The sequence below is a fragment of the Priapulus caudatus genome, unplaced genomic scaffold (assembly GCF_000485595.1).
Source record: "Priapulus caudatus unplaced genomic scaffold, Priapulus_caudatus-5.0.1 Scaffold648, whole genome shotgun sequence".
Classification (NCBI taxonomy): domain Eukaryota; kingdom Metazoa; phylum Priapulida; class Priapulimorpha; order Priapulimorphida; family Priapulidae; genus Priapulus; species Priapulus caudatus.
The window spans coordinates 87759-99567 of NW_014577709.1; the positions used below are offsets into that span (position 1 = coordinate 87759).

Below are 11809 nucleotides of genomic sequence, written 5' to 3' on the forward strand. Positions count from 1 at the left end.
CCACCCTGCTCTCTCGCAATGCTCTGTGGAGACTTAAAACGGGAGCACTTAAGCGGCGGTTGCTCAACTTTGATGATGGTAGACTCGTTTAGCGGGGCACAGGTGTCGGAATGTTTTAATTTCTCAACTCATTAGCGCCGCACAATGTGCCCCGATATATACACTCGGTAGAGACGATGTCGCGTGAAAACGAGTGCGAAACGTCACGGACAGAAGAAAAATACTTAAACAGACTTACTTTTAATTGGTCCGACTTGCTGTCTCTCCCTCTTTCGGAATTCTCGTAATTCGCAACGCCTTCCATAGGCCCGTATCGTAGTGTGTCTGCATCGTTGAACAACTAATAAACCAACTACAAAACGTCCATCGATGGATTCGCACGTAGAGGTGTATCCATCGTATACTACGGTACGCAATAACATCACTTATAGCACTTTAATTTAGAAGAGAAATTAAACGAGGAATTTCGCTTTCCTGTAGATTTCAGATGGCGAACAGCGAAGCAGACGAAATTGCGTACGTAACTGACTGGCAGCGCCATCTCGCGGCGCAAAAAAGTCGAATAAATATTTTTATGCTGCATTTGCATGTAATATCAGGAGTTAATAATGACAAATTATGACATTTGTCATTATTAACTCCTGATATTCAAAAGCCGATTTGTCGAACAGCTCACGTGTATAAAACATACTCACCGCAGAGTTGGGCAGTGCTGCCATCTGTTGTCTCATAACCTCTTGAGCTACGCGGCCATAACGGAGAGCATAGCGGCCTGCAAACCCAACGACTGCCAAGCCAAGACCAGCTGCAATTAATGAGGCCGACTGCAAAATCAAATGGAAATAACTAAATTGTAGTCAAACTCTGGTACATGCATTGCAAACTTAAACAATAACTGTTAACAACCAATCATTTGATCTGTAATAAAATGATTTTCCCATGATTACAAAACTTACAACATGACAATTAAAAGCAGTTGAAAGTTTCAGCCGAGTACCAAAAATGCTAGGGTTGCAGGAACTTCGCTGGTTAAACAGGTTACCTTTTTGTTGACCACTACATTTTTCTTGGACTGCACACGTAAACATAAATGTCGCTTGACCAACTGCATTCATTTGTATTATGAGCATATTATATGAATACTATTACTATGTTCATATGTTGTTCATATATATGCATATGTTTGCATGCAGTTGAATTATGCAAGGCCACACACCTGCTATATGAATGCCACAGGGCTTATCACATGATCTGGGAACTATTTATTGAAGTCAATAATGTAACTCATAAGCAATGATTTAGCACATGCACAAGTTCTAATTAAAACTTTAGTGTTTCATCAAGCGATTCTTACCAATCATAGACAAATGCAAATCTACGACTGACTCGCCACGAGAGATAAATCACGAGTAAGATACCAAGTAAAGGTGGTCTTTAAAAATGATGTGCAAAATATATAAGGTGCATTTTATTAGTAGCCATAGAACGACCAGGGGAGCAAATTTTATGAATTACGGAATCTTTGCCGAATTATTACAGACCTTGGTGTTGAACCGACCAGCGCCTGGTACGCGGCCTACCTGCAACGGGAACTGAAGTTGAACTGATTCATGACGTGGGGGATAAACAGCCATGATGCCATCATAATCACGATTTACACCTAGACATTTAGTGTATGCTTTACCCTAGCCACAAGTTAGCTTCTCGCTTTTCACTACGTGGCTCAGTCACAGAGCCTGGCCGGGCTAGCTTTGCCCCACAAACTACCTTACCTCCTCTTAAAGCCCAGACCACTACAACACAAGGGTCTGAAATTGGACTGGTTGTTGTTTTTGTTTGGCCAAACAGAAATGGCGCTCGAAGTATCGCCGCTCGTCGCTTCGAAATTTTGTAACAGGTTATATTAGTTTAATACATAGTATTGTGATACATAGTAAGTACCAGGATAGCGGAGAAAGGTTCGTGTTTAGAATAAACCCAGTTTGGAAGGTCTAGTCTTGAAAAACGTACCATAAAACCACCCTGATTGAATCACTCCAAAAAAAAGAATAGGCTCGCGTTGTAACCCTACTCTTGTTGGGTTACATTATTGTATCTATATTGCCTACATACGATACAACTTCCAAGAACACAGGCACTTGGAATGTCTCAATAAAAAAAAAAGGTAAATAAACACGAAATGTATTTACTACCAAAGTCTTAATGTTTCTCTACTCTATTTCACCTATAATCACTTGTAAATGCCGGTCAAATGCTCATCTGCAACACACAAGTACGCCGCACGCCCGCGCTGTACACAAACAACACGAATAAAAGAGCAGGTAGAAAAGCTTGATAGAAAAATTCGCTCGACGCTCGCTTCATTTCACACCTTCACAGCACGTATACACATCCAACAGCTTCCATCTTGGTATATAATGTGTACATAAATGTTCACTTGTTCGAATTATAACTCTGCCCTTTGTCCTTACCTACTCCAGCCAGAGATATCTCGTGAAATCCTGCAGGGAATGTTCTCTCCGTAAAAATGTAAAGTAAGTGTAAAGAGGACGAGATGTCTGTTTATACACGAGTAATGGCGGCGCATTGCATGCCGGGATGAGCTGCTGCCGGCCTCCGCTTCGAGGCCCGCCAAACCAAGCATAATGCGTGCGGGCATGACGTCACACACACACACACACACAACTACAGCAATCGATCGAAAGTAGCGCCGTTAGGATTTCACGAGATATCTCTGGCAGGAGTAGGTAAGGACAAAGGGCAGTTATAATTCGAACAAGTGAACATTTATGTACACATAGATACCAAGATGGAAGCTGTTGGATGTGTATTCGTGCTGTGAAGGTTTGAAATGAAGCGAGCGTCGAGCGAATTTTTCTGTCAGGCTTTCCTACCTGCTCTCTTATTCGTGGTTTGTGCACAGAGCAGATGAGCATTTGACTGGCATTTACAGGTGATTATAGGCGAAATAGAGTAGAAAAACATTAAGACTTTGGTAGTAAATACATTTCGTGTTTATTTACCATGGCATTATTTTTTTTTATTGAGACGTTCAAAGTGCCTGTGGCTGTGTCCAAGAACGCATGTAAAATTCCATCAGTGCATCACCACAACGTAGGATTGCAACTAAACTGTTACATACGACTGCCCATAACTTTGCCGTTTTATTTTGAACGTTTAACTCACCATTGAACTACAGGACGATAGTACACATTAAAACCATTATAAATTTTAAAATGACATTCGACGAGGATGCCGCAAGTTCGCCAGAAAACAATTTTACACATGGAGATATAGCGATCCGCTAGAGGGCGCAATAAACACTAACAAAATACCATTCGGTTGTAAAATCACATGTAAAATCACTTTTGTAACGTTGTCACGATCTAAGAACAATATAAATAATATTGATTAGGTGCGTTATATATAGACTCAGCTGCTATAGTCGGAACAGTGTGTGGGTTGATGTGTGCCTTTAGCGTGTTTGGGTAGCGTAGCCAAAGCAAGACGCTGCGTGGTCAGAAACTTAATTACTCGTAGTCGTAGTCGTAACGTTACTCGTTACTGACGTTAGTCTTGACTTCAAGTTAAGTCTCAACTTCAAGTCTCAAGTTAGTCTCAACTTCAAGTTATAGTTATAGTACACTAATTAGTAATTACTATTACTAATTATTACTACTATTACTAATACTACTACTAGGCCTGAGTAATACACTGCGTGTGAGCGACTCCTACATTTCGTGAAGGCTGTATCGTGATAAGGATTGTTTCGATAGCTACCCGTGTCTAATTCCCACACCTGTCTCTGACGATCGCATGTCTTTGGTTCCCTTGCAGTTTGAGAGATCGGTCGCCGACTTCTTACGCAGAACTAAACCACCACAGGGAATGAGTCGCAGCAGCGACTGACGCTACCACGGCCATAAGTGAAGCAGCTGCTCTTGATTCGTTTGGTCACTTCGTCGTCGACGCATTACAATGGCCGGTAGCTCTAGAACTATAGCCCTTGTTCGACACGGCATATGTCGAACGAGGTCTATAGTACTAGAGTTAAACGGTCGGTGGATAGGCTAGGACGTATACGGAGCAAGCACGCCCACTCTTAATGCGCGGGACACGCGCAGAGTATTTTAATTATTTTATCGATTCTGTCTGTTCTGAAGAGCAGAACGAATGGGATGTTAGCATTTAGACCGAATAATTCTGTCTCAGTTAACGTTTTATATTTTAGATGCGTTATACTGGGACAGAACGGGGTGCATTGAAATTTCGTGAGATCGCATGCAAAATGCATGCGCTGCGAATGTGCCTCGTACGCCAGTATCGGCGGGTAAAAAAGCCTACCGTTCCCTTCTACATGGCTTTACCTTGCTACTGATGTGCGTGAATATTCACTTCAATCGTTATTCACTTCTTAAAAGATTGTTTTTCAGAAACCCCGCTTCATTCCACTTTAGTAAATCGCATTCGCCATTCACAAACAATCAGACCAATCAGAGCGAGCCTTAGCCCTAGTTTTTTCTTGTAAACTTTGGCTCCAAGATCGAATGTATCATGGGATGCCTGCTGTCAGTCATGACGAAGTTAGCCGAACGCTATCGGCTATGCGCATTGGGAATCTGTACATCACAGGTCAACAGAAATGGTGCTCGAAATATTGCCGCTCGCTCGTGCACCTTCGAAATTTTTTGTAACAGTTATAATAGTTATTAAATAACAGAGTATTGTGATAACATAGTAAGTCCCAGGATAGTGGAGAAATTTCGTAGTTTACGAATAAAACCGCAGTTTTGGAATTTTGTAAGTTTCGAAAAGCGCACACATAAAACAGCCACTGAAGTGAATGCACTCAGGGGCTCCCCAAAGAAAAAGAATAAGGCTCGCGTTGTAACCCCACTCTTGTTGGGATACATTATTGTATCTAGGATGACCCCAATGCATTTTCGCAATGTGCGACATGTGCACTTAGTATGATACTGATTACTGTCTTAACTGACTGCCATACCACTCTAAACTCCATTCAATTCACGGTGACATTGTCTTCAGTGTCGACTGATCGTTTTTAGTCAGACCACAGGCACTTTGAGAGAACGTTTCAAGATATGAAATAGGGTAAAAGTTAAACACTGAAAATGTATTTACTACCAATTAATGTCAATGTTCATGTATTCTTTGGGCTGACTAAATATAATACCCGCAAATGCCGTTCAAATGCTCTTTTGAACATATGCAATTTCACCGCATGCACAGCAGCACAAACAACAGAAATATAAGAGCCTTCTAAGACTATATCTAGAACCAGGGCGCCGACTGGAAAATCGTTCATGCCCGGAAATATAGCGTGAAATATCAGGCCGCACAGTAGGCCACTTTGTTAAAGCCGGGGGCCTGGGGTACCACAGACTCCCCCCACCAAGGAAAATAATTGGTACCATAAGACCACTCATTCATGCACCATGTCTGGCTGAATTTTTGTGGCATGTGAGAATCACTAACAAATAATGAGCCAACAACTGCTTAGTACAATAGGACGGGTTGCTAAGCGGAAGTGACGTCAATCCAGCCGTCATAGAAATGGCCTGCAGGCCTGCCAGAATATAAATAATAGTATCTACTAGTGGCCTGTCATGCCGCAGATTTATTAAAATATTCATAATTTTTTTGGGGCTGGCGACCTTAGAACAGTCGCTCAGGGCGAAACCAGCCAGAGAATACTCTGCTACATCGATCGCCAGATCCGGCTCTGTTATAGGAACCTGTTGTTTGAGCAAGCGGTAGGCCGCAGTTCGTGAGCCCGTGGCAACTTGTGTGTTGCAGAAGATAGAATTGAACAGATTTACCGGAACTATTCTCTACGAATAAATATTAATTGGCGAAGAGAGTAGAGAAACTTTGGTAGTGGAATACATTTTTGTGTTTCATTTTACCATCATTATATTATTATTGTTCAAGACATTCCAGCCAGTGCCTGTGGTTTCCAGCTGTAAGCTTATGTGGGCTAGTTGCTCATTTTCTAGGAATAGTAATCATTAACTATGACATGAATCGACATGTGAAATCGATCGACTGCAGCTAATAATTCGGACGCAGGAATTCAACAGTAATGGATTCATACAAGCTCACAGCATGAGTTTATCTTTGGGTGGAACTAGATCTATCCCGGTAAATAAGAGAACGGAGTCTTGGTTGATTAGTGACCCCTGTCACTTAATGCCAACGAGACCTTTAATAACTCTGCGTGACTTGGACAAACACGTTTGGTGGATACACACATCAGAGATTACCACAAGAGTTCAAAGGCCATTAAAGTGCCCGAATTGTGTGATAAGGTAGATTACCCCACGTATGGTATAGATACTCAGACAGATGCGTATACGTTCATCGCCGTAGGTGGCAGCAGTTTTACACAGTCAAAAAAAGTCTGTAAAAACTTGATCATTCTGAAGATTATATGATAAAGCAATGTCGAAAATGGATAGCTGAGCTGTTAATTTCTTGGTCGAATTTGTGCTCGTTTGTTATTGGTATCAAAAATGGAAAGCATATATACATTGCTTTGCCTTCTCTAACAATGGTAAAGATCACAGTTGCTTTTGTGTGAATAAGATCGCTGGCATTGCATCAGTGCTGCATAAACGCATACATATGTATATTTCCAAGTAGATCATAAAATACCAATAAATTGGTGACACAGTTCTGTTCAACAAGGACGCAAGCAATAATCTGAGCAGCACCTTAAAAGTACTTTAAATGTAATTTAAGTTAATTTTTACTTACTATTAATAGGTGCCATTTTAAGGTATTATTGCTCAAACATCGGCATGCACAATCACGGAGGTAGAGCTTCTCCAAAACTGAGTGCAGATTTCTAAATTTGTGAATTGTGCATTATTAAATGACCATTGCAAGCTCTGTTACTGACTGGCTTTTTGCAATTTTCCAACCAGAAATTCCTCGAATACAACACACCCTAAGGTACATATGACAATTGTGCATTCTTGAAGATGGCGCTAAAAACGATGGTCATACTCAAGAAAAAGATTTGCTATTGTGACTCGATTACTAAGGTTTGATTTTACTATTAACTTCTTTCGCTACTGTATTGCAAATTGCATGCAAAACATTCTCATAAATTAAGGTAAGATTCACGTCCATAGGTCATACTATTACCTTGGTTAATTTTTATTGGCACAAAAAATGCATTTTACATACATTTCTATTGTTTGATTTATTTCCGCCAGAAAAGTTGTAGAATACTTTATTACGTGGATGTTTAATCTTGTAGTGTGTTTTCTCTTATTGAGTTATTGGCAATAAATGGCGCCATCGACATCAAATTGCGCAACTCAAAATAAACCAGCTTGCAATTTGTCCTAGGAAGGCATTTAAGAACGTGACACATACGGGCGAGCGATCGCGATAGCCTTGCTATATGTGTATGTACAGCAACGAGCCTTCTGGTCGCGAGTAACACACTGCAAAAATTCCATCACATGCTCGAGCAACCACAACAGACACACGAAGGGTGTGTCACTCATATTCTAATATAATTCTCATAATTAAAAATCTAAGGTAAACTTAACGCATATGTAGGGTCAACAAGTTGTACTACACACTCTACAATCCCATAAAATATCGTAATGAAGTCAATTCGAATTTAATTCTCAACGACTCGCCTATGTGCCTTTACTTTTTGAAATCCTCAAGACTTTCAGTTTGTAGAAGCGTTATGTAATGCCAATATCACAAATATAAGTATAGAATTCACCCAATAACTTGGTTTGCTCATAAACTGTGGTTAAATGCATTACGATTAAGACATGTTGCAGGCACGATCGTATATCGTAACAAATTTACGTAACCGTCGCCGAAAACCGAGCCGTGACGCCATCTTTGCCGCGTTGCCAACGCCCGCGTATTTCTGTCGTCCAGTGTACACAATGCAACTGTGCCAGATTTAAATTCGGTGCAACTGAGCGAGGTGAATCGACACACACTGGAAGCAGCACGCCGTGCCGTAAGGGGCAACACCTACACTCTCTAACTGCTGCTGCCAGTACTTCCCCACCGTCAAGAGCACCGACTTCGTGAAGCACGATGATGGCTGGCCTGGCCTAGTCGGCAGACTTCGGCTCGCCGCCGGCGGGCGGTCGCCGCGCACGGCGCAGGCCTAGGCTACACGGCTCCGTGCCTGCCCCCCTCCCGCCATGCCCCGCGTGGCTGCCAAGCTGAAGGGCGCTCCACCACGCTGCGGTCACCACATTGTACGAATGGTGGCAAGACCCGTGCCCGCGCCGTCGACACCCGTCGTCGGCCGGCACCACCGCCGGCCGCCCTCGGCGTCGTCACCGGCAGCGACGCAGCAGGCAGTACGACGGTCGTTACGGCAAGAGTGCGCGGCGAGTCATGTTCTGTCGGCGACGAGGGGGATTCCCTGCGTCCTCCGCTGCGCAGCGGCGGGTAACACCGATGCCGCCCGGCTGAACAGGGTTCGCTGCAAACGCGCTTGCGGAGCGTGCCAGTTGCCAAGGCAGACAGCAACATGCCTACTGACTCGCAGATGGTGGTCAATTCGGCCGACCAGAGCTCCATCCCGCGTGGCGCCCTCTCGACGGTGGAAGGTCAGCCAGGGGTCGTGCTGCGAGGCGGCAAGCTGCTGTGGCACAGCAAATGAGTTAGCAAATTGTGCCTGTCACTCAGTGCTAAAGGCGTCTAGCGAGATAAGGAAAGAGGCTGGCCGAGGCGATCGAGGAACGACGCTTGACGCACCGTAGTAATGCATTAAGAATTGAGCCAGAAGATCTAAAGTCGGCAGCTGGGTATGCGTAGCAGTGGTAACGCTTTTTTCACGATTGTAAATCGTGGCGCAATCGCGATTTGGGTTCTGCTTTTTTCTTTCATTGTCGTGTTGCAATAGCATAGTCCACGCATGGAACACGTCTTCATTATATTAAAAGGATAAATGGGTCAGACGCAAACATTTTAATAGTGTTATAACTAAAATTATAACCTCAGCACATTCTTGGTGGTTTCAAGATGACGGCGTCTACATTTTAAATAATAGATCATTGTAACGGCAGCGGTACCGCGACTTTTTAGAATCAACTCGGCAGAAGATTCCGAGGGTTGTCTCTGGTATCCACTGACTGTTTTTTTAGATACTCAGAGCAGCGGTGAGCATTGTGGCCGAAGCAGGGCGCGGAAAAGCGGTCTACTTCTGCCCATGAATTGTCGACCGGACAATTCGAATTTCGCAGCCTAAACGACTTGTTCTCTACCCACGTGAGAGAATTATCAAACAGCTATCGCGGTGAGATAATGTCATACATTTATTCCAATAAAACTGTGAATAAGTCACATATGAGTATAATTATTTTCGGTGCCGCAAGAAAGAAAAAAAACTTTCCAGATGACGCCAGAACTGACCATTTTCATACTTTTGTTGTTTGTTCCTTAAATATAATGTGTATAATATGTTAGGTTAATAAAATAATCGCTAAGCCTTATAATGACAGCGGGAAAGTTAACTGTGTGAACATAGCTCATTGTTTATGAATTGTGCGATGAAAGTAATATTGCGTCAATAAACTTGACAACTTATTTGGACAGAAACTTACTTAAACTTGTGACACGATATAAAGTGAAAATACAACTGTAACAGGTATAGAAGACTTCTATTCTTATAGAGATCAGGGGAGGAGGAGACCTAACAAAGATGCTGTTCGAAATAACCGGAAAAGAACACGGAGAAAATAGAAGTAATGTCGTCTGCCCTGGCAGGAAGGATTAGACTCTACCGGATGAGCCGCTCTGGGCTTCCGGAAAACCCACATGGCGATCAGATACTGTGGAAGCTTTCACGATGCTCCGTTACAGACAGAAAAGGTTCATTCGGCAGGCGAACCGAATCGTTCGAGACAGTGTGTCTAGGTCGGTGTCTGATTAGACAGCATCGGCCGAGGAACGATACTAGCGGAACATCAGAAAGAAGCTGCGGAGTCTCGAAAAATGTTAACACTGCCTCGAGGCGCAGTTCAGACTCAGCGAAAAATACTAAAACGCACCGCTGGTTCTGATCGAGGTGCTGACAGCAGATGGCGGAAGATAAGCAAGCTGCGCATTCAATAAGCTAAGGACGCTCTTGGATATTAGGCTAAGGCTGAACCAGGGCGATTGTTAAGTAACACGGCGAAAACCACTCGATGCTAAGAGTTGGCAGACGGCTTGCAGTTGGCAGTGGAGGGCCAAAATTCGATCACTTGTAAACCTCTATCATGACTTGCAGAAATGTAGTGCGAATATAGAGTGGTGCGGGGTTAAAGAGGTTGTTAGAGATCTCTCGATAAACCTAACGCTAGATCTCGGATCGTGGAAATATCGACAGAATTCGTCTAAATATTATTTACCTATACGTCTCATCGTAGTGTCTGTCGATTATGAAAAATAACTGGCACCTCGTCATTTCCAATATGACGAGTGCATTCAATGCAATCAAAAAAGTACGTGTCTTGTGCTCGCACTGTGATGATCTCAGCGAACTGCTTGGCGAAATCTTTGGCATGGATTTACAGCAGACCAACTACGCGGTGTGCTGCTCTGTGGAATGCAGAGCACGCAAGCGACGCAGCTTGCAATCAATCTGACTGTGGAACCACGCCAATATTTAACCTGTATAATTGGATGAATCCTCATGTTTGTAAATCAAATGCTCGTATGTCTCACTCTTGGTATTTGTATCCAACCTGTAGATCGCTTGAACTTAATGTTAGATGTAGAAAATGATGAAGAAGGAATCGCAAACTGAATAAAGTTTATATAAACTGGCATCACAGGGTAGTCACATCTTGCAAGAGAGACAAAGAAATGGCGTCGTGCTTATCCCGCGGAGCCACAAACCAGACTCTCGACCCCTACATCCTGTCGCGCTCATCTCTCCTAAGCCCATTCCCCCGCAAAACCCTACCATCCCTGAAGCGCACATGCGCAGCGGGCGTGCCGGCCGGCGTCAGGTCACTTGCGTTCTCCCAGAACCGGTCGTCATAACCTCCCATTTCCCACCGGCTTACGCAATGACCCTAAACGAAAGCCCCTAACATTTAAAACACGTTTAACCATAACCCCTATAACATCAGGAAGAGCAAGTAAAAGAAGGCCAACATCAAAGTCCACGCCGCACAAGATGCGGCGAACGGCTCTGATCTCATAGATTAACCACTAACAGCCAACCCCGAGTCTAGCGCCACTCCGCTGTGCTGACTCGTAAACTAACTTATTGTACAGTATTGTAAAACTACGTTACACACTATGGGAAGTTCGTATCTTCATCACTGGCAAGTAGTCCTGTTATGTTTGTTTAATATTTTTAATAATATTTAAAATCAACCAATTTAAATTTTTCGATGACAAAAGATAGCTTACCCCGTATTAATGTCAGGGTTTATAATGACAAATTATATTGTGTGATCTATTAACCCCTTGTGAATATTAATACATTTTTTTCACATATATTTTCAACTGCATTGCATTAAACACCTGTGTAAGGTATTTGCTCAGGAGTTTTTCAAGAAATGCAATCGGAAATTGAATCTAAGAACAAAAATAAGCCTGAAAATTTACAGAGGTTACAGCTATGGCTTCACTTTTTCATGTTTTGAAAATGTTGTAAATTTTAATGGCCGCAGTGTTTAACTCTACGTTATCTTGTTCATCTACTTGAAAATACATACATAAATTGGCTACATACAGGAATATTGTCACCTCTTTAATTTTTAGGCCGTGCGGCCAAAATGTGACACCAATGGCCGTTGGC

At 42.8% G+C, this 11809-nt stretch overlaps 2 protein-coding genes across 3 annotated transcripts in view; one reads left to right on the forward strand and one right to left on the reverse strand.

Moving 5' to 3' along the window:
* LOC106812439 (mitochondrial import inner membrane translocase subunit TIM14-like) overlaps positions 1 to 3299 on the reverse strand; it is a 4829-nt gene extending 1530 nt beyond the window's left edge. The window contains exons 1-3 of one of the 2 annotated variants that reach the window (XM_014816324.1): positions 3187 to 3299; positions 1542 to 1580; positions 696 to 824 (exon numbers count right to left, since the gene is read on the reverse strand). In XM_014816324.1, the coding sequence (XP_014671810.1) occupies positions 696 to 824; positions 1542 to 1580; positions 3187 to 3189 (171 nt within the window). In that variant the 5' untranslated portion in view covers positions 3190 to 3299. The remainder of the gene's footprint in view (positions 1 to 695; positions 825 to 1541; positions 1581 to 3186) is intronic. The other variant, XM_014816325.1, reaches the window with a different exon arrangement.
* The window catches only part of LOC106812438 (SNF-related serine/threonine-protein kinase-like), a 55974-nt gene extending 51563 nt beyond the window's left edge, over positions 1 to 4411 (forward strand). The window contains exon 5 of the mRNA XM_014816323.1: positions 3838 to 4411. The gene's annotated coding sequence lies outside the window, so the exon portion shown is untranslated. The remainder of the gene's footprint in view (positions 1 to 3837) is intronic.
* Positions 4412 to 11809: the final 7398 nt, after the last annotated feature.